Source organism: Cyanistes caeruleus, chromosome 1 (assembly GCF_971803275.1).
Source record: "Cyanistes caeruleus chromosome 1, bCyaCae1.hap1.1, whole genome shotgun sequence".
NCBI lineage: Eukaryota > Metazoa > Chordata > Aves > Passeriformes > Paridae > Cyanistes > Cyanistes caeruleus.
The window spans coordinates 136887631-136910927 of record NC_141701.1 but is presented as its reverse complement, the minus strand read 5'-3'; the positions used below and the strand labels follow the sequence as shown (position 1 = coordinate 136910927).

The 23297-nt window shown below is 39.6% G+C and overlaps 1 protein-coding gene and 1 long non-coding RNA gene across 2 annotated transcripts in view; one reads left to right on the top strand and one right to left on the bottom strand.

Annotated features, from left to right (window-relative positions):
• Window positions 1–12434: 12434 nt before the first annotated feature.
• Window positions 12435–20948, bottom strand: LOC147655939 (uncharacterized). The gene is made up of 3 exons (XR_015279026.1): window positions 20024–20948; window positions 19332–19630; window positions 12435–14697 (listed from the first exon to the last, which is right to left on the bottom strand). It is a non-coding gene; the product is annotated as an uncharacterized LOC147655939 (long non-coding RNA).
• The window catches only part of ODAD2 (outer dynein arm docking complex subunit 2), a 73046-nt gene continuing 70622 nt past the window's right edge, over window positions 20874–23297 (top strand). The window contains exons 1-3 of the mRNA XM_086861873.1: window positions 20874–20980; window positions 21547–21813; window positions 22977–23134. Coding sequence (XP_086717999.1) covers window positions 20874–20980; window positions 21547–21813; window positions 22977–23134 — 532 coding nt within the window. The remainder of the gene's footprint in view (window positions 20981–21546; window positions 21814–22976; window positions 23135–23297) is intronic.

The following is a 23297-nucleotide window of genomic DNA, read 5'->3' as shown; positions in this document are numbered from 1 at the left end:
CAACCTGTTGAAACAGGTGTCTTACCTCCCTCACAGTAATGAATTTCTTCCTAATACCTAATCTAAACCCACCATCCTTCATCTTAAAGCCATTCCCCCTTGTTCTGTTGCTACACAGACTTGTAAAAAGTCCCTCTCCAGCTCTCCTGTAGCCCCTTTAGGTGCTATAAGGTCTCCTCAGAGCCTTCTTTTCTCAAGATGAGCAAAATTACTTCAAAAGGTAAAATGCCTAAGTAATAAGTTATTTCATGGGACTCTATTAACTTTAATGCTCCAATTATCTTAAACAGAAAAACAAAGCACCCTAGAACAAGGATAACAGCTCATAATATTTCATTTTTGTCAAACTCTTCTTCAGAATTGATGTTTACCCTTTCCTGTAGCCCACCCCATAATGAAACATTTTATTTCTGAGGGAAAAGCTTACATCAGGGGATCAAACTGAAATATCATCTCGTCTGGGCTTGCAAAGTCTCGGAGTGTTATCCGAGTTGTTGACTCGGAGTGTTTCACCAGACACATAAGCTTCTAGGCCACGCACAAGTCCCATGGGAGATTGTGCTCATTTGTAGGACTCAAAGAAAGTAATGCATGAACTCAGTTACTTTTTGCTCTGTATTATGCCTTTTCCAGGAAAAAAAAAAAAAAGTAGCCCAACACATACTAGGGTTAGAGAGAAGACTGTTAAGCACCTTCTGTTTTGTTTCATTGCACTACTCTGCATTTCCCACATGTACTTCAGTTCAGGTTTCTACTGTGTGTGGAGAATTTTTTCATATTGAGCTTTTGTGAGATTGTTTCAAAGGATGAGTAGTTTCTTCAGAGATTTGAAGTTAAATCTAGTCTATTTTTGCTGCTGCTCTCTCTACAGTCATTTCCCCACAGGATTTCTGTGTATTAGTGCTTAAAGTCATTTGTACTTGAAATCTGCCCAAGATCCTCCTGCTCTCAGTCAGTAAGTATTTATCATATATTACCATGATTAATGTGTGATACCAAGCATTCAACAGAAAAATGTCTGAACACAAAATTAAAGGGAGACTGTAGGTGTATTTGTTGTTTATGAATTCTGATGATAGATAACAGTTAAAGGTTTCAGCAGAAAAACACACAAAACATTTGGAAACAGTTAAAGTCTGGTCTTAAATTTTGTCCTATGTTAAATGGCAGTACAAATGAGAGAATTTGGAGTTCTAGACAGCTGGAGAATTTTCCTTTCTTGATACCTCTGTCTGAAATACAAGTTGGATATTTGGAAGACTCTATGGAATGATTTTACCTCTCTATAATAAAATACGATGGTATTTTCTGTAGCTGAAATCCAACATTTGAACAAAGAAGGTAAATCTGTGTGATTATTTAGACTTTGTTTTGCTTCTGTTTCAATTGTACACTTACATCTGTTTAAACGAATTTTTAAGGACTCAGTGGCAAAAGCTGCCAGCTACACATTTCAATATGTGGAGAAAAATATCCTCAGAATTTTCAAGAGGGTTCAAATGGCTCAAACAGTATCTGAAAACCTGTTGATAAGAAATAGAGAAAATTAGGTCAAAATTCCTTTTGTAATTAGATCTCTTTTCTGTTGCTGTGTTAATATTCAGAACTTGAATATGCTAAAAAAAACCCCAGAAAGAATCCGATAATTCTTAAGTGAAATTTAGATTTGTGTTTTAACAAAGATATTAAAAACTTTCTGTAGGATTATACAATGGCTCATAAAAACTTTGGGGACCATCTGTGGTCATGGCAGAGATGGACTAGGAATGTTACAAATGCATCTTCGGTTTAGTAAATCAGTGAACAGGAGGGCAGAGACCTGGCTGCAAATGTGCTGTGGTTTCTGTTCCTTCCTTGGTAAATACAAATAAGCACCAGTAAATCTTCATTGGTAAACAAAGCTAAAATTGTCCAAATTATGGAGCTGAAATGTAGTATTCAGAAGGAGGAGTATTCCAGATCCTGGTGATGTTGGCCAAGATGCTGCTTTACTTTCTTCTAACTTCATTAACTTTTACAACAAGAGTACAGCAATCACAGCTCTAACTCAAAATTACCAAACTGTGTTTAGTCATTGGCAATTTCATTCTTTGTTTTCCTCTTCCCCCTTGTACAGTTTCAATTTAGTATTTCAGTCATATAAGGGGGAGAAAAGAGACAATTAACTGATCTTGAAAAACAGACATCAAAAATTTGATACAAGGACATTTTTTACCTCCTTCCCAATGGACTCAGGCGTGGTATGTTCCTGAAACAGAAGTGAAGAGCTAGTGTTTTTTCCAGATGGAGAACACCTGAACAGTGTTTTGTCCCTTGAAAACAGAATTGCTCTGAGAGGTCCCTGTGGCCTGTTTGATGCATGAGAGCAGCGTGTGGTAAAAAAGACCAGGAGCAATTGTAAATTTTATGCAGCCAGTGTTGGCTTCAGGGGCTCTTGTTTAAGGCAATGGCCATTGGCAGCAGTTCTGCTTGTTTTCTGTGACCTGTGGATGTTTCCTCTGGTGTGTCCTCTTCCTTTCCTAGACTTCCATTAGTGGCTTGTTTTTAGCTAACTATAAAAAATTGGTCTTAACTTCAGTCATGTTACACTATCAAGGCTGACATGCGTGGTGAGGCAGATGTGAGCATGGGTTGAGACCACTCTACAGTTTTGCGTGCTCTGTATGGTTTATACTTCCCCACTAAACCTACTTTGATGCAGCTTCTGGAGCCCTGCTCAGGCTGGCATGTTTCATGCACTAAATGAAAGTGGAGCAAAGATGTAGTCCCAGGTTCAGAGGAGCTCACTAAAAGAAGTGGGAGAGATGGCAAAGCAGTGGGAAGGTGTAAGGAGATGCAGTGGGCGCAGCTCCTCCTACCAGCTGGCACAGAGGCAGTGCTGGCCTAAGGGGGCTGTCAGATCTAAGATTCAGCATCTCACAGGAAGATCAGGTGGCTGGAGCTCCCTGGCAGGGCTTCAGCCCATGCTGGGCAGTGCCCAGGCACTGCTGAGGGCTCACAGAAGCCTGGCCCTGGCAGCCGTGCAGTCAACTTGACTGCAGGAGGTAATCAGGCATGTGCATGGGCTGTGCCACCTTCCTGCAGAGCCGGAACGGCAGGGCTGGTCTTGGCCCATTTCCCTGCCTGGTGCCAACAGAGGCAGGAATCCTCCAAGTTCCATGTGCAGTCCTGGTCACTGCTGACTGTAAAAAACAAAATGAGTTTTCTTGTTTGGTTGTGGTTTTTCCATTGTTGTTGAAAACTGGCTTGAAGGCTTTGTTATTATTGGTGCTATCTGGACAGTATGAAAGAGCAGCCTCACTTATTGGCCCTGCTGGGTTATTATTCCAGATGTTTTTCTTTACAAAGCTGTTAAGCAGGAAGTAGAACCAAAACCAAAGATTGATTTGAACCATTGTTTTGTCAAAAACCAGAACTGAATCTGAATTATTGTCTTCTCTTGACTTCATTGAATTCAGATCATCATTGGCCACAGCTGGATTCAACCCCAGCTCAAACCACAGCGAAAAAAGCACAGAGCCTGACCACACTTTTGAGTAGGTGAGACTTTGAAGGCCAAGAGCCTGCATCTTGTCATGAGTGCAGCTGATGTTACCTTCAAGCCAACAGCAGCTTTTACTAAGCATGTGTGCACATGTACATATTGTTATGTATTTATCAAGTGCTTTAGTGTACACTGGTTTATTTTAATGAAAAATGCAGGTTTATATTGCATAATTGGAAGATTAAGGGCAGACTAAAGAAGTCTCCTTCTGGAATACCAAAGTTTTAGCAAATCGATATATAGTTTTACTCCAGCAGGACTCACACATCTCAGGAAACTTAGAATTTTACATTTCTTATATACTGGTTTGCCCCTATTTTCTGAAAGTCAAAAAAGCTTGATTGAATGCAGACTACAAACTTGTTCACTACAAACCTAGTTAAACATGAAATCTTGTGGGATTGGTTTAATTGTTCCTTAAATAAAAAAGCCACTTTGCACACAGACTACAATTTTATGCTTGCCAGATAAAGAAATGTGAACCTGTCCAGAGACACAGGAATTTGTCTGTGTAGGAGTATCACTGGGCCAACTGTCTTGCCTTTTATGTGATACTGTGGTGTAAAACATCACTCCACTGGTTTCATTTTACAGAAAATAGTCTCTGTGGTGGTACCCTGTGGGAACTGAAGTATCGAATTCTATTTTCCCTTCAAAAATCCAACTCCATTCGTACCCTGCTCCTGACACCGCGCTCTCCATGAGTGTCAGCCAGCGCGTGGGCTCGGGGGATGCTGCAGCACGGCAGGGGAGCTGCAGGGAAGCTGTTCCAAGCAAAGCAGGAGGTGCCACTCTTTGCCACAGGAGAGACTGCCATAGGTAACACCAGTGTTTGAAATGAGGGATGGTATCCCTGATAAGATTACACGGTAACTAAGTAAATGAGGAAAATATTTTATTATTCCATTTTTAATTTTCAGAGGATTATGTGACACTTCTGATTATCAGACATTATTACTTGACTGCAAAGTCTTCTGTTTTTCTTTGGCTTCCCTACTGCCTCCTTGAAAGCAAGGGCTGCTGTAATTAAAGACTTTATTTGTTATATAAAACGTAACCATAAAACATGTGGAGTTCCTATCTTCCAGAGCTACCAGACCAAGCAAATAAAGACAAAATTTCTGCAAGTGTTCTCAAGTGACCTATTCTGTTTAATCTCGTTTCCTTTCTTCCTAACCAGTCTTCTCAAAAAGCCTCTCCATGTCAGGGGCCAATAGTTTAACAAAGGCAATGTGAAGCAGAAAGGAGAGGCTGGCCAGGAACTGTTGGAAGGAAGAAGCTGGGACACTGCTGGACTCTGAACACCGGCAAGTCTCCAAGTCTGCACAAAAATGAGCAACCTATGGGTGAAAACAGCATGGGAAGATGATTTGAGCAGCAAGGTGTCATTCACTCCCTCTGCACTACAAGAAGAGGCTGTCACCAGCTCTGGGCCCTTCACTTACCCGCACTTAGCAGGGAGCAGTTGCGTTACCCCTGTGTCAGGTAACACATTCCAGTGTGTGGTTCTTGACTACCTCATGGCAGACGCTGCATGTGCTTCCCCTTCACAGTGTCACTGAATGGAGCTCTTTGTGGTCTCGAGAAATCATCTTCTGAAAGTGGTATTAAAACCTGCCTACACCTGAGTGTGTTTGAGTCCAACAAGTCCCGAGACGGGTGTGGTTGAAGTGTCTGTGTATCGCTGACAAGGTGGTTGAACTTTTAATCCTGAGCCTCCTTCACGTTCACCTACTTTGTACCAGAGGGGTACAAAGATGGCTGGTATTAACTCTGCTGCCACTGTCAGAATGTGGTGCATTTATACATTTGGTGTTTGTTATTGTCCCTGCGACCCCATTTAAGTACCCACGGTGAGACACTCATGCTCAGATTTTCTGTAAGAACTCCTGGGTTGCTCCCAGCTATGCTAATTTGTCTGTCACAAAGTGTAAGTGGAAGATGCAAGAGGCCAGATTCTCTCTAAATCTGAGTGAGCTCTGCAGGGAGCCGGTGCTACTGCTCTGCTCCCCTCTCAGCTCCGCTTACAGCAGTGGTTACTTGGCTTGGGGTCATGAGCATCATGTAAAATCCTTATGGATCCTCATGGTTCCAGTGCTCAGGATTGATGATTCTTTCTTCTCTCTTAGCATCTTGTGAATAACTTAGAATTTTTTCATGCTAATGCAACTCCCCTTCTTCCTGGTAAATTGCCTCATTTTGTGCTATTGGAAAGTGCTTAGTCTGGATTGCTTCACTGTGAGTACCTAATGGCTGCTGCTGCTTTCTCTATCATGTGCTTGGGACGAGGGTGAAATACCAGCAGAGAGCTGACACCACTTCAATCCCTGAAGGAGAGATAGTAGGAACTCCTCCTGTAGTTAGCCTCAAATGACTTTCATCTGTACCATCTGAGCGCACAGGATTGTTCCTGCAGTTTAACAGCATGGCACAGATGAGAGGGCAGTGGATGAACACAATAAACATGCAGTGCAAGTGAAGTTAGAAAAGTTTCATTTTTATTTTAACAGTATCAGAGTTTTACCTCTTGTCTTTCCGTGCCTGGGAAATCAGGAATGCCTTTGCTCTCAAGACCTTGTAATCTAATGCCAGGTCTTGCTGACTTTTACAGTTGAATCTTAGTGCCTTGTTTCATGTGTGGTCTCTGACTTCTGTAACACTCCTCAAAATGGGGTTGGCAGCTCTTACTCAGGAACCAAGCTGATTACTTCCCTGAGCTCAGGGTCTGGCTTTGAGATAAGATGCAATCAGGAAAAATGATAAATATTTCAGCAAGTAATCAAATGTGTGAGAGTTGTCTGGTTATTATCTTTGGATTAGTATCTGAGAGCAGACTTCAATGCAAATGCATCAGAGTCCCATCAAATGTGGTAGTAAATATGTGTGGCTGATAAATCTATTGACTCTTTGTCTAAATTATTTAATGGAAATTTTGGGACTGCTTTAGATGGCCCTGCCCTTTGCTGCTCAGCTGTCCTTTCAGCGTTTCATTTATTTTACACCTACAGTGTGGTCACGATAAATCTACACGCTTTTAAGTCATTTCCCAAGTGATCTCAAAAGGGAGGCAGAAATTAATTGCTGTCACTTTAGGCAATTATTACTGAAATCTACAAAACATTGTTTCTGAAAAATTAACCTTAGTTAACCTTCTTAAGATTTTCTAGTGCTGCTCAGCAGCCTGTAAGCTGCCAGTTGTACATTTGTACATTCCGAGCTGTCACAAGTTCACAAACCCTGTTGAGTGAGCTCTGTCTGCTTTATTGATTTCAGCTCTCACAAAGGCACAGCACTGTACAGCTCAACTTGTAAATGGCGTATCTTGGGGTTTTTGTTATTATATTTCTGTGTAATACTTTCCAAACTCTACTTTATTGTATTTTGCAGTTAAAAAAAACCTGGATATTCCTTTTCAATTCTTTTTTTTTTTTTTTTTCTTCAGACTATCTCTAAGCCCTCAGCCTTGCATGTTTTTGTAATGTGTAAGACAGACTCAGAGGCTTCAGAAGACTTGTGCAGCTGGTAGCTTTTTAATGATTTAATTTCACAATTCTCTGGAAATTAACGTGGGTGCTAATGAGAACAGTGAGTAAAATGTCAGTTGTACAAAATATAAGTGATCTATTATAAAAAAATACATTTCTGTCAGTTCAATTACACCTGTGGATTGTTCTACTTTAGAAGAGTAAAAAAGTAAAGTCGAATGTATGGTAAGGACACAAATGTTTTGATCCAAGGAAACATCATAAATCCTTTATACTAGAACTTTCAGTGAGTGTTTAAAGACTGGGAGATGGGGATATGTCCAGGTGTCCTTTGAACCCTGCAAGGTGATTAAAGTGAACAGTATAAAGCTGAAGTGACTGTACTGACATACATGGAGATAAATGAATGGGATGGAGAGTTACGAAAGAGGAACAGCAAGTTCACAGGAATGGCAAGACTGCCATGCATGGAAAATAGGGGAAATGAACATTTGCAACTTTCTCCAAGTGGGAAATCTGGTTGTGGGGAATCTCTTTAAGTATCTTCTTTCACAGCAGGTAAAATCTTACTTATCTCAGGTAAAATATTCTCTGCTCTGCTGGAAGAAAAATTAGAGCCATGATGAGTTGAAAGAGTAGAGCCAGTTACAATCAGCATTTAAGGTCTTCATGAAGCAGTGAAATACTGAGTGCTAGAAGGGGTAATAATCAGTTTTATACATTTTTAAACTAATATGAAATGCTACTCTCCCACTTTCACTGTACAGCCTGGGTTTCAGAATGTCAAGAAAGTATTTGACATTTACAAGAGACTACAGGCACTAATACAAATCATTTTTATCCATTTATGCACTTTAACCACCATGCTGAGTGAATTGTTGGCTCTGGGCAATTAGTCTCTGTACTTCTTGACAATATAACCACAGATTTTCACAAATTCTATTAATAATGCAAGGTGGAAGCTCTGTTCTCCAAGTCTTTTATTTTGCTTCTAGAAAAACATTTAATTTCTTATGAACCTGATATAAATAGGCCAGCTGACAAGTATCCCAAAAGAACAGAATATGCTTAGAATAGCAAGATCTGAACTGACATATTTTTGGCAAAAAACAAAACAAAACAAAACAAGTTATACAAGCTGTATTTGTCTGAAAAATTAAAAATAGAAGCCTTTGTCATATATGGCAAGAGAGGCCAGGTTGAGTCATGATTGATGTCACTTGCAAGAATACTTTATGCTTAGAAAATGACATCAGAATCATCAGAATTTGGTGAGATTTAGAGCGGTTCCTGAAGCCAGAGTGCTGGGGATTCAGGAAGATACTTTGTGGATGATACACAGCAAACTGCCAGATATCATCTGAACAGAAGCCAGGAGTTATGGTACTTTCAGATTACATTTCTGAATGATGGGTATAATTTGTTTTAATAACATTCATTTTAAGTTAAATGCATGTTTTAGTTTTTTTAGATTTGGTGCAACCCCCCCATTTCAGGCTGGCAGAGCAGTCTGTCACTGCCTGACCTCTCCCCTTACTCACTTACATGACAAGTTTCCAAGAGCAGTCAGGAGTGCTTTCCTTATTACCACGAGTCTGCAAATGCAGCAGGATCTCTTTCCATTTACTCTTCTCCAGTTTTAGTGCTCAATTCCTGCTGACTTTACTACTAAGCATTTATAAGTCAGACTGTAACAGTACATATGTATGTTAGAAGTATTTCTTTTAGCTCCCAGGCTAAAACTAAACTTTGCCTGTCTGTCTGCTACTGCTGGTGTTAAAATGGAAGTAACAAAACAGAAAAGGCACTTGGATTTTGCTTTATTAAAGATAACCAATAAATCGTGTGGAGCCCAGGTCACGGAGAGGCTGAGCAGAGCTTTTGCTGTGCGGAGTAGTGAACCTCTCTGCGATAGTTTCTTACATTTCTTCTTTGATTTGCCACATACAGCAAGTCTTTGCACTTCAAAGTAATTTTAGTATGAAAATCAGTATATTTAAGCTAAGTACACAATGCTACTTCTGATCTGGTTAGGCCTGTTTTGCTTTGGAATAGCTTTTAAACATGAAGAGAAAGTAAATTGTCAATCATGTGTCTAAGCAGACTTGTACTTGCATTTAGCAGCAGCATGCTTTGTTCCTAAAAATGATAGATATTAGTGAAAAAGAGAGTTGTACAGTTGCTTGGCTGCATGCCTTTCACAATATGCATAATCAGTTTTCATACCTAAAATGGGTTCGTTCCAGGAAAATAAAAAGTTCATCCCACAAGCAGCTCCATGGGTGAAGCGTGTGTGTGTGTCTGTGTCAGCTAAGAGCCGCCGTTATCTGCCGTTTAGATTTGCACGTTGTGCTCGTTCCTGTTCTGTTTGAAGAGCCAAGTGGTGGATGAATTATTCCTGGTATTGCTGACTTTTACTTCAAGCCAATAAACACCTGTGTGTGACTGGTCTGCCAGAGCCATTCCATGAAACATCTGGGCACGCTCCAGCCCTGGGGCTACTGGCGTTCAAAACAGTTTTCCCTGATCCTGCCGCTCACTGCAGCTGCAGTCGAGCCTGATTACACGCAGTAATTGGATCAGGAATCCCATCACTCCCATGCACCCAACTCTCCTGGTGGCAGAAGAGGCAGAAAAAGGGACAAGGGCCCTGGTGGATTATGCCAATGGGGAGGCAGAGGGATCTGTTCCTCTGTGTGATTCTTTTGAGCAGGAGTGTTCCGTGGCCTCCTGTGTTGTGTAGCGCACAGAAAGGACCCGTGCTGGAGGACGAATCACACATAATAAAAGTGAATGTGCTCTGTACAACCTGTACTTTGTTGCAGCTGTTGGAAGGACACAGTGAATGAAGCAGACAACTGCAGAGAAGAGAACATGTTTTCATGATTAAAGCATGAGTGCAGCTCTGGGGAACCAAATCGTATCCCTGCCTTTGCCACAGATTCCCTGTGTGATACAAGTCACTTTGCACACATGGTTGTTAACTCTGTTTTTCGTGGTGCTTGGTATGGAGGAGTGTAATTTGTAGAAGTGCTGCTGCAAGCTGTAGGCAGTGGGAGCTGTGCTGTGCTCAACACTGAGAAAGCAGGCACTTTCCATCCTAACAAGGCAGGCAAGCAAAGCAGAGACAGCAATTACAAAGATAAATCTTTGTGTGGCTGAAGAACAGCTTGAAGGGGTTTGTCCTTCTTCAACTTGTCTTTTTTTGTGTCTAAAATAAGAGTTATATTTCTAGTTACATACAAGTGCAGTATTTGTGAGCAATTGCTGGGTTTCAGGTATATCTACTAAGCTGAGAAGTAGTAGTTACTGTTTAGCACTTGTCTATCGTTATCTTTTTAAATGGAAATGTTATTGCATCACTGAGCAGTCCCTGAAGAAGTCCCTATTAAAGCAATACTGTGAATACCTGTAAGCTTTTACTGGCCATATGCAAAATTAGAAATTCCGTAGCTTGTGTTTTCCCATAGTTTTAAGGTGCAAAACAAAAGCTTACAGTACAGCTAAAAGGAATAAAAATACTACACTGTTCTTTTGTTAAAAGTTGAAAAGGACAATAGGAGACTTTATGGGAAGATACTTCTTGAAGTGAAGAGTTACTCTTCTGCTTACGCACAAAATAAAGAATGATGGTTTGTTTTGTGGATCTTATGCATCATTACATTTTCATTACATGAAAAAATGAATTTTGTATGGAAGCCATCCCTCTATTAAGATGGGCAAAGGCATATGTGAAATGGAACAATGAGAACAAAAAAGCATGTTCTGTACTGTAGTTTTGTCAGCTTAAATATTGTCATTCTTTGACGTTGTAATCCAGTGCCAAGGACAATTACAATTTGCTCTTTAGGAGTGCTATTTATTTTGCATATTCACCGTATTTTATTAGAAAATTCTTCTATTCCCTCACCGGTTAATCACAGATTTTTAAAGGAATACCTTTGGGAGTGCCTGTTTTATGTAACTGGAAGAAGTACGCTCCATTCCACCAGAGGTGTTAGTTACATAGGTGACTAGAAAATTATAGGATTTTTTTTTTGCTTTAGTAATCAGAAACACTACATACTACATACTGCTACTACTTCCATACTACAGTGGAAACTCAGCTATTTTCTAAATTTTGTTTATCTGAGATGTAACCTGTATTTTTGTTGGAACACAGATTATACACTCAGGCCACATGCAAGGCACCAAAAGTGGAATTCAGGCAATCCAAATCCACAAAAGTGATTCAGAAAACCTCTGCTTTACTGACTGTAAAATCTGAATTCACTTGGCTCCATTGTTTTGGTCCTGTCAGTCTGCTAAGTTCAAAGCTCAGGTATCTGTAAGTACATCAAACTCTCAATTTCTACCTTCAGCTTCTTTTAACCCCACTAAAAGACAAGTCTGGACTTGGTTCCTTGAGGCAGTCCAGATGCCCTGAGCACACCTACCACTTACTGACACCACTGGCTGCTTCCAGGATGGATCCCACTCATGTCCTGGGCTCGTGAGTACTTAGCCCATGACCTTGTGGAGTCGTCCAGTAAAGTGGTGAGTTAGAGCAGACCTGGGTTCCTGCATGCTCCAGAGTCCCTGCCTGACTGTGCAAAACTTCAGCATGTTTTATAGAAATAAATCCCACTGGACAGGGACTGGGGCTCCATGAGAAGACTTGGAAGACTGCCTTAGAGCCCCACAGACACACAGGCACCCCCAGGCTCCAAAAAGAAGTAGAGGGGGTTCAGAAACCCCTCCACACTCCCCAGTCCTGTTAGGCAAACCTCAAGAGCTGAGTACAGCATATCTGTGTGTGCAGTGCAGCATGTTCACAGAATCTGAAAGCTGTAAAATGTTTTGAGATGTATTTTGTCTCAAACATAGCATATATAATTATGTGGATATCACCAGATCATCCTTCACACTTACCAGTATAGCAGACAACATCAAGTATTTCTAATTACTGTAATCTACTTCTACAGAGAATGAAATAAAGCTATGTTTAATTGTAAAGTCTCAGTAGAGTGAGATTGCAAACAATTTGCCCCCCTGAAGATTCTACTCAGTCCTTCCCCATGTGGAGTATTTAATTCCAGTTTTGCTTACTTTAAACTGAACGGAATTTTTGTACCAAATTAGGACAACTAAGTCCTTCCACGCAGAAAACTACTGAGCTCACTGAATATTCTTCTGTCATGGTGCCAAACCATACAGTAATCATACTGAGGATATGGATGGAAGAAACGTTGCTCTGCACAGTAATTCCATATAGGAATCACTATTGATTACAGCAAGGCTACTTTATGGGTAGTGGTAAATTATGAGGTTTCTCTTGTAAGTGAGAACATTGATTTACATGAGTAATGCAAAGGCTCACACGTAAACTGAACTCAAACTTTAACTGTCAGCCGTAACACATCTATTTATACCACAGATCTGTGCTTAGCTACTTATATTTAATTACAATCAGTTGTGGCCTCCATTTTCTGTGTTTACCCAGAGAATCACATTTCTGAGGTCAAATGGAATGACAGTTATACTGCAGTTATTTGAAAACATGCTTAGTTGTACATTCTGCCTGTATTTGAGGACTGAATTTCTGCAGAAGAGAGGATGGGTATGATTCATCAATCCTTCCTTACATGAATAAAATTTCACACACATCAGTTTTAGTCAGGGCCTATCTGTGCTGCACAACATGGTGCTGTGGAGTGATACCCAGAGCAGCTCAAAAGGAGCCAGCTCGGGTAACTGGAAGTAGTTTAACCACATTGCTTAATGCTGCACACTGTCTAATTTACCCTGGTTTTTAGCAAAGTAAATTAGCTTTGACAAAGCACTGCACAAATAGGCTACCCTGCTCCCAGTCCATGAGCCAGCTCTGGCACCAATTTCTACATTGGACTTACTGTGCAGTACAGCACAGCACAGCTAGTAGTAGATGCAAAAGACTGCATGCATAAAAATGTGCAGATTCAGATCCCCGAATTTTATTCTGCACTTATTCATTTTAATGGCATAAAACATTTTTAATTCTTAAATGTCACTGCTTAAAATTCAGTGGTATTACAGAACCAGAATATCAAAAGACTACAATATATGAATCACTAAAGCATAAGTTCAGGCTTGCCATAGTCAAATATGCTTTTATTATTTATTTTATTTATTTACTGACAGCACTAGCAAACTGCTAATTGGTAGTAGATTTATTCAGATTCTTAAGTCTAATTTCTACTGAACTTTGGCATTCTTGTTTCCAGCGTGAAAGGCTTTACCAAAATCCTAACAGATCACAAACCTTTCACACTGAAATCTCAGAAGAAAAATGTCATTAATATAACTAAGGTATGTTTTAGAATGTCACAGGACCTACATTTTTTAAAATACGCTGGAAAAATGAACTTTTATTGCCTGTATTGTTGATAGACCAAATCCTTCCATGAAATCAATGACAGAAATCCACCTATTGGATTGACAATGGGTGCAGATACTAAAGTCTTGCCATATACAATTTTGCAGGAGGGGCAGAATCCCTCTTCATCTCTCAGAAATTATTTCAAGCTTTCCAGTAAGACAGGCTTTTGGCATCATAATCAGCAACCTTTTCAATACAAAAGCAGTACAATGCTAACTTGATATTCCAGGAAAAAATGACGTTCAAACTATTCAATGTTATTCTTCCCAAATCTAAACAGAGTACATATACATGCATTCTGAAAAGGTGGCCTGCTTCAGCCCCCAAATTTTACATTCAGAGTTGAAGGCTTGCTGAAAATCAACAGCTCTTGTAATAAGCTGAAACATTAATTTATGCATAAATTGGATAGAAAAGTAAAAATTCTAAAAACTAGGTAATTTTAATCTCTGTCTCTGCTTGAGCTAAAATATAAAGATGTAAGAGCTACGTGCAACTCCTTCTACAATTAAATAACTAACTACTTAACTGTGGCAGAGCTCCAGATCCTATACGAGAACCTTAATGATCCTAAATTTAAATGAAAATACTTGAATGTATGCAGTTATTACCAGAAAGAGAAACGGAAATAATCAGAGGAAAAATGTACCCATATGGAGGACTCTAATATCCATGGCACAGATCTTGAGAACAATACCAGAAAATTGGCTGAATGAACTGTATCAGAATGTACGCTATGCAAAAAGACATGTATATGCAACACGCATTTCTGCTTCTCTCAATAAAAATAATTTTGATAAAAAGGCAACTTCCCTCCCCAAATTGAAGCTCTACTGTAAAAGATTTTTGGAATGGAGCTATAAATCCCTGTTCTCATCCATGCAGGACTTTGTTTTCATCCAAGTTGAGTGAAGATGTCATATTCATCAAACATATTCTGTGGACGTAGAGTTGGGTTTTTATTCTGCTTTGTTTAACAGCTCACACAGTGCAATCACTATGAAGCAGAAATTTAGATAAATACATTATTTTTCTACCAGGCACTACTGGGATTAATGCTCAACCTTGCAACATCCAACTGTTGCTTCATATTAATTTTACAGCCAATTGCTGCTCAAACCCTGTAGCGATCTGGCTTTATTCTCATCTCCACTTCTCTCACAATTTCACATTTTCCCATATAATATTACCATACCACCATAAATGATAGAAGCAGTCTCTTCAAAACCAGTGATTGCTCCAAGGTGCTTGAATTTCTGCCTTGAAATGACCTACAAAGAAGAGAAAACGCCCTGATGTCAGTCTTGGCTTTCTTTCTAATTATGTAACAGGGGAAAATGATACATCTTTTTTTTTACCTTTATTTTTATGTTAGTTTTGTAAAAACCGTGCAGGGAAACATCCAGAATTATTAGTGGTGATTACCTAAGGAGATGGGGTAATAGCACAGTAATAACTGGGATCTGAGTAATGGGGAAGTATTTTAACTTTCTCCATGTAGTGAATTTTTGTGTTCATATTCACACCTTGTGCAAGAATCTGCTCCTCAAGAAAGAGTCAAACTCTCTCTCCCGATTAATATCCGCACATTACAGTCCAAAATACTTTCCATCAATACTTCTCATTTTTTTCTCTAGGAAAAGAAATTCATGACTGGAGATTACTTATGACATTCTATTTCTAATTTTAAAACAATCTCCTTTTCACACTCCCACCACAAAACAAACAGCCCAATCCTTTTTCCCTTTTTCCCCTTGAAAAAGGAGGCAATTTATAGAAACTACTGAGAAAGCAAAAGGCATTTGAGCACATCAGTAGCGTTCACTTGCAAAGGTTTTATGTTTGAAAGCTAAAAACGCTATTCTCGAATACAGCGCAAGACACACTATCTGTAGTATTGCTTTTAATATCAAATTATTTCATGTCTAGCACCATAAGCTAAACCTATAACTAAGAAGTATAGCTAGCAATTTTTCTGCATACATTTAAAAATAAGTCTCAATTTTTATTCTTACCTGCCAGAAAGTTGAATTCCTTTCAAAATTGCAAAGGTGGGAAGTGTTTCTGGATACACCTAACTTAGAGTAATTTGCAGGTTTATTACTTACTCCATTATACTTGGCACACACTGTTTTGGGTACATATTCTTGTTTTTATTTTGTTTTGTTTTGCTTTGTTTTAATTGAATCTCTAGTACTTTGGAGAAAAGTATCACTGCTGAAGTTCCATTGATTTTTATAGTCTATATTAAAATGCCTGATTTACACTGAAGCATGAAGAGGCTGCTATATCCTTCTGATTGCTGCACAGAAACTGTATTAACTTTGTAGTTATAATCCACTCAAAAAGAAAATTCAACTCACAAATGAGCAAGTTTTAAAAGACACTGTGTAGTTTCCATTGATACTAAATTGCTAAACTATTAAAGAACAATTAACTAGTTCTAGGAAAAGCATTTTATCTGTACATCGAAAGTCAAAGATGTTCTTTCTCCCTGGAAAAATACAGGCAAAATATATTGGGGTTTTTTTTTTTTTCAGGGAAGGATCAATTGTGAAAATAAAGAGAATTAGCCATTAATGCATTCTGGGTGTAAGCGTTGCACCAGTTTATGAACGAATTAAGGTGGGTCATTGAGTCAATACTTTAGTGACCCCACCTGTAAAAATCACCATTTTAAAACCCAAATTTATTCATATACTTAGAAAACCTGCTTCAGAATAGCTTTCTCCAAAGCTTTCTCTTTCAGCATTATTAGGCACACATATTTTTTTCAGAAATTTCAAGGCAAAATATTACATGAAGAGGGAATTGAAGTTAACGATGCAAAAAGATAGTGTAGGGATTAAAAAGTAAAATCTTTGAATGTAATTATTCCCCATTAAAGAATTACAAACCCAGGAAAAACAACCTAAGTTTCACTGAAGCAGCATACCACCATCTTAAGGCTCCTTATAACTTGACCTGTTTTTTTTTTTCCAGTGCTACAAAGAAAACGAATGAATGAATTTGCTGTATCTTCCAACACCTCAGTCTTCAAACCTAGTATTCAGAATATTACTATGACACAGTTACAGTCACCTAGTTATTACACCAGATTGATATTTTTTTTCAAATTACACTTAAAAATCTTCAAAAATTCTGTAGTAAACAGAAATTAACAAAAGGGAATAAATAGCTATCTACAAATAGAGCAAAGTCTAGCAACACAGTTCATATTCTGAAATATTTTTATTGATAGAAACTGATTAAATCACATTCAATCTTGGACTGTAAAACATGAATCCCATCTGGAAGCCATTTCTAAAAATGAGCAGCAGAATCTCTGTTATTGTCATTGTTCAGAAAATAACTGTGCAGATATTGTCAATCTATCACTCATTAACCAAAATATTGTCCTTCCTTATTTTCTTTCAAGCCTTTTGAGTAACTCTTTCTTTGCCAGACACCCATATGCACCCTTCCACACCTCTGCCCCTTGAATCAAGTCCCATTTGAAAAGCTGCCTTTTCTGTTTCTTAATTTCTAGGCCCAAGAGTGTGTATTGCACAATGTCCATGCCTGAAAAATCCTCTCTGTAAACAGTCATTATTTGAAGCAGCAATTACTCAGAAAACAAGAGGTAAGTAGGAGATCATAACACAAAAATCAGAGACTGTGTGAAAAATCAGTAGCCTTTTTCGTTCTGAAGATTAGGTTTTAAACACTGTTTTCCATAAAATCTTGCTTAAAGACATCAAGAGATTCATCATGTCCTCTGCTTCATTTTACATTTTCACGTATGTCACCTCTTGAGCTGAAACCCTTCCTTTCCACAAAGCACTACTCCCCAGTTAAAACAAACACAGAAAAAAACCAAAACACAACAACAAACAACACTGGATTACCAGAAAATAAGATGCATAAAAATGTTTGTTAAGAACTCCAGGCACCTTAGCGGTACCTTCGTACTGATACAAAATTAAATAAAAGCATTGTTAAATCCTTTACATCAAAGCCACAAGACTTCAGTTTGTTTTGGGAATGCCAAAAAATATGTAAATTTCCCATGAAAGGCAAGCTAATGAATAATAAAAATAAATTGACAAATTATATATATATATATATATTATAATATAGTATTATATTGTTTTCTGCTGATTTTCAGCCTGTCTGACAAACTGACTATGAAGCTGATCTGCTAAACTGCTATTTAACAGAAGGACTAGCTGGTATGATTGACCTTTTTTATTTTACATAAGCCTCTACAATTTTTTTTACAATGGGTGTTACTGTTCTGCTTCAACAGTAATAATTTACACCCTCCTCTATAATAATGTGAGGAAAAATATACATGAAAAATTGCTTGCACTTTCTGGCTGCAACTTTGAGATTGTAAAAAAAATTTCCAATTGCCTTACTCTCCATGTTAACAAATTCTTCATATTCCCCATTTCTTTGTGCCAGTAAGAAATGATCTCATCTTTTGTTACTGGCAAACATCTCACCTACTGTTTTATAAAATGTCTTTTACATTCAAAATGTAAAAATAACAGAGAAAAAAAATCTCCTACATAAATGTACTACTACTAGTTTACAGAATTAGCCAAACAGGGTGCAAATGCCATCTCTGGGTGGATGCAGTTCCTGAGTGAGCTGTTTTTGAGAACACATTGCAGCTTTATTGCCTGGAAATTTTTGCACACTGATTTTGGGGCACCAAGAGGGTACTTTCATATTTCTTTAAGCGATTACTTAACATTTTAGCTCTCAGGCAAAATTTTCTTCCAAGGTACCCATTTGTTCTCTTGTTCTAGGTGAATGAGGGAGTACCTAAATACTTGTTTTTCAGTGATAGCTGATGTAACAAGGCAAGATTCCTTGTCATACAGCAAGATATGCCTGAATGTAACCAAGGGAATAAGCCAGAGCTCAAATACCAGTGCAGTAACTGCAGTCACGACTTGCTACAGCTGATACATGTCTGAAAACATGCAAAAAAACTACTGAGCACAGAAACTACAAGCAGGAACAGATATTGTTCATATCAATTAATTATTTTCAAGACCACAACTCCCTGTGAAATATATTTCAAATTCAATATTAGATTCAAAAACTACTTTGTAAAAGAGGAAGAGGAAGGGGACCAAAATATAGAGACCACATACTATAAGTATTTATTTTCTTTAAAAGTGGATTTTTTTTTATGAGTGCAAACTGCACAATTATATGGTCAAATCCTGCAGAAAGCTGCAAAATCATCAGCTGAAAATAAAAGTAATGGCTTTAAAATCGGTTGATTTATTCAATTACATGGTGACAACAATCCCCAAATGTGAAAAACAAATGTAATCCTAGAATGTAGTAGCTGAGGAGCTTCCAAAAGAGATGAAGACTGTTAATGCCATTGTAATGGAACTTGGTGAAAGGATCTTTAGAAACAGTGTTGAATCTGTTTTATAAAAAAAGCTCAGACTGGAACACAGAGCAATAAGGGATACTAAGATGGTAAAAGAAATTAAGAACTTGCAGTCTGAGTTTAGAGGAACTGATTCAACCAAACAAAGTTAAATATAGGTGAAAATATTCTAACTCAGAAAATGGTTATAAAATCTGTGGAGGAAAAGTAGCTGTTGAAAATAAGGTAAAGAACCAAAGTTTGCACAAGAAAAAATACACAAAAACTAGTCATAAAAAAATGAGATTATAAATTAAATCAGATGGTTTCTAGGCTTCAAAAGAGTTTGAGCAGTCTTCCTAGGAGAACTGCTACACTACTAACTCTGCATTTGCCAGCCACAAAGGAAAAAGCAGAAAACCTCTGACTCTTGAGCATCCACAGGCATTACTTCTAATATCAGATCCCAGAAGCATTCCTCACTGCTGGCTTGCAGAATCAGTTCTGCTTTTTTATTTTCTGACTTACCTGTTCCCACAGAAAGTTCCACTGGTAACTAAACCTGAGCTAGCTACCAAAGCTCCTTTTATGGCCAGTGCAAATGCACTGAGGGCACGCCATCCCATCTCTCTGTGCCATTGAAATATCTTTTCTCCTTGCATTTCAGTGGAAGAGAGTGATCTCATTTAGGAATTCTATTTCTTACTCCACCGACTTCTTGCTTAAAATACTCAGCTTTGTGTGAAAACTCACTGTCTTCACTCCCCACCACCCATGGCAGGGATACTTTTATTCCCTTTCACATTTTGTTTCTTGCACCTTCTGCCCTGAAAATCAATTTTTAAAGAGTCATTACTTCAGTAAAAATAAGAGATTTAATCCCTTCTGGAAATGCATTCATACGTAGTATTCCTTACGGAAAAGAAAATGCATTAAGTCTTCAACCAGGCTTTTAAATAAAAAATTCACCTAATAAAATTAGTAATTTTCTATCTTCTCTAAGTTAAACAAGTAAAACAAGAGAAGCCAACGCTATTCTTAAACCATTACAGTGCAGACTGCATGTACTTATACACAGTCACTGCTTGAAAGTTTCAGTAAGTAAAATGAATGTGGACAATCATCTCCATGCAAAAAAGTGAATTAATCCCTTACTGTTATTCTTTGAGATACACCCCACATACATTCCATGACATTCCTCATTATTAGAAGTTTCTTACCTGGCTGATTTCTCATTTGGTAAAATAACTCTTGGCTATGTTGTCTCTGTGGTGTTGGAAGCTGGGTACCTCTGCTGGACTGTCCTCAAGAGGATTATTTTCCTGTGCCTCCATAAGGGCACATACACTGGAGTGCTGACCAGGGCTTCCTAACTCCAGTCAGTGTACAGCCGGTAGCCATTCCTTCCTAATCAAATCTAAGTCCAATTTTTATCATCTTATAGGGATTTTGATGGAGACAAATAACAGAACTGGAGGGGTAATTTACAAGTGGGAAGTCCGAGAATATAATTCTTTTTGGCTCAGTGGTGTGAAAGATGAGACAATGTGTGATGAGTTCAGTAGGATCTTGTAGCAAAAATTTATCCAGAGCAATGGCTTGTTCAACAACATATGGATTGATAATAGAATTTGGGGAGTAGTGTAGATTTCCATTCTGTGTTTGGAGCTATTTGTGCGTGTACAGTGCTGTGTTGTCCTCAGTATGTGAAAGGACCTTATTCACTAGCACTGCCCATACCTATATCCTTCACTTCCTTCAAGAAACACAAATTATACATTACATTTCCTTTAACAATAAGCATTTCAAGCACGATCTGTCACACTGCCTCAAGAACTAAAAGTGGTCAACCTCAACCTTTATTAATTAAAACTGTTTTCCTGTAACCGCTGATGGCCAGGGAAAGGTTTAAGCTGTACTGGCTAAAATTCAAGCTAAAAACCATTCGGTGGTCTTCCTTTAACTTCTGGTGCAAGGTAACTCTAGTTACTGCATTATTTAACCCTACACCGAAAGCACAGAGCCTGCTTTAGGAGATCAAATGTCGCTCCCCTTGCCTTCCGATGAGGAATGCCGGCCGGGGCCGCGGCTGTTCCCGCTGTCCCGGTAACGCCGGCCCGTCCCCACGGCAACGCCGCCGGCCATGGCGGGGCGCGGCGCGGCTGGCCCGGGGCGAGGTGAGGGCCGAACGGCGGGCGGGCTGCGTGCGACCCCCGGGCTCCGCTGTGTCCCCGCTCCGGGCCCTCGGTTCCCGGCTTCCTCCCGCTCCCACCCCAGACCCTGCCCCACGCTCCCCACACGGCCTCGGCCGCCCCGGGCCTGGCGCACTCGGGCGGCCTCGGGCGGCCTCGGCCTCCCCGGGCTGGGCGGGCGGCGCTGACCGGCCGAGCCCCTCTGGCCGCCATTCGGAGAGAGCGCCGGGGGCACGGGGCCGTGTCTGTCCGTCTGCACAGGAGGCTTTGGACAGGAGGATCCTTTTGCTACAGCCTCAACAGAGGCCTCCTGCTGTCGGCTGCCAGAATTTCTAATAGCAGCGGGAATTAAGATGAAATAATCAGTGTTTGCACCTGATTTCCCCATTTCTTTAAAATTTGCAAGTTCTCTTCATCAAGTCCCCCTTCCCCTCTTCAGGGATTTAAATGAGTTAAAATAATCTAACCGTTCCTAGATAGGTTTAATTCAAGTCATAGCAGCCACAGCGCATTTAACCATTTGAGAGCTCGGTGTGGTCATTCTGTGACAGGGCCTCGTTGCCGAGGTGGGCTCCGGTGACACTGACCGAGACCATGGGAGTGGCATTGGCGAGAGCGGCTCAGTGGACTGCTGCTGGCTCTGGAACTGGTACACTTGGAATCACCCCTTTGAACGAATCCCTTTTAAATCAAATCATTAAGTTTGCAGAGGACTTCAGCACTAAGCATCCTCAGGAAGCAGCATTTGTCTTCAGAGAGCCCCTTGAATGGAAAACGCAGTTGGACTCTTCAGTATTTGGGGAGGGTTATGAGATCAAGTAAGTCTGAATTGCAGTGTGTTTTCAAATGCAGATGGTGAGCTATTGTCCTCATTTAGCATAAACAAAACATAAACAAAACTGCAATGTATTTGGGAGGCTGAAACAGGTGGGGGTTTTGTTGATACATATTGAAAATTTTGAGTTAAAATTTGTAGAGTAAAAACTCGCTTTTTGAGAGTTTGAGACAATTCTGTCTTGTTTGTGTTGCAGGCCTGTTTAGCCAGTGATCTATGCAACATGCCCTGTCTATTCCCAAGATTTTTACATGTGTCCAACAGTGATTAGCTGTGTCATTTCTCTGGGTGTTAGGAGTTGCTCCTGTTTGATGGGTTGACCTTGGCTGGTTGCCAGGTGTCCAATAAGCTGCTCTCCCTCCTACTCTGAATGGGGGAGAAAAGTACATTGAAAGGCCCATGGGTTGAGATAAGGACAGGGAGAGATCACTTACCAGTTACTGTCATCAGCAAACTGGACTTGAGTCATGGAAATTAATTTAATCTACTGCAAATCAAAAGTCAGAGTAGGATAATGAGAAATAAAGCAAATCTTAAAACCTACCTTCCTCCCACACCTACCTCTTCCCCAGCTCAACTTCAGTCCTGATTTTCTCTACTTCCTTACCCCCAAGTGGCTCATGGGGACAGGGAATGAAGCTAGATGTCAGTTCATTACATGTTTTTCTCAGTTGTTTCTTCCTCCTCACACTCCTCTGCTCCATCGTGGGGGTCCCTCCCACAGGACAGTCCCTTACGAACTTCTGCAAGGTGAGTGCTTCCCAAAGGCTGCAGATCTTCACAACCTGCTCCGGTGTGCTCCCTTTCATGGTGTGCAGTCCATCAGGAACAGGCTGCTCCAGTGTGGGTGTCCCTCAGGGTCCCAAGTTCTGCCAGCAAACTTGCTCCAGCGTGGTTTCCTTTCTCTATAGATCCATGGTTCCTTCTAGGAGCCTGCTCCAGTGTGGGCTTCCATGGAGTCACAGTCTCCTTTGGGCCTATTTACCTGCTGATGTGCTGTGAATAAATTGGTTTACCTTGGAAGTTTTCTGAAACACAGTTTAAATAAATTGTTAATCATGTGTTATCATGTGATGCTTGAATAACATTCAAGATTCTTCTCAATTAAAGTTCTTATTTTAAAAATATCTAATTTAATTTTTCTAGTGAAGCAACTGTTCAGTCTAAAGCCAAAGATAAAGATGGCCAACCACTGTTTGTCCTCTCGGCATCAACTCTCAGAGTTCGCAGTTTTGACCAGCTGTCCCGTTTGCTACATATTGCTATGGAAAAAAAGTTAAAGGAAACACAGGCATGCCTTGAAGGTTTTCTTGCTTTGTTTTTTCATCTCTTCTCTTTCTCTCAGAATTAAGAAATGTATGTCTTCTCCAATTCATGTTTATATAATGTCCAGAAAGGAAGGTGTACCTTAATTTTAAGTATATGAGGTGTTAATTCATGAAGGTGGTTAAAGGTGCTGATCCCAGA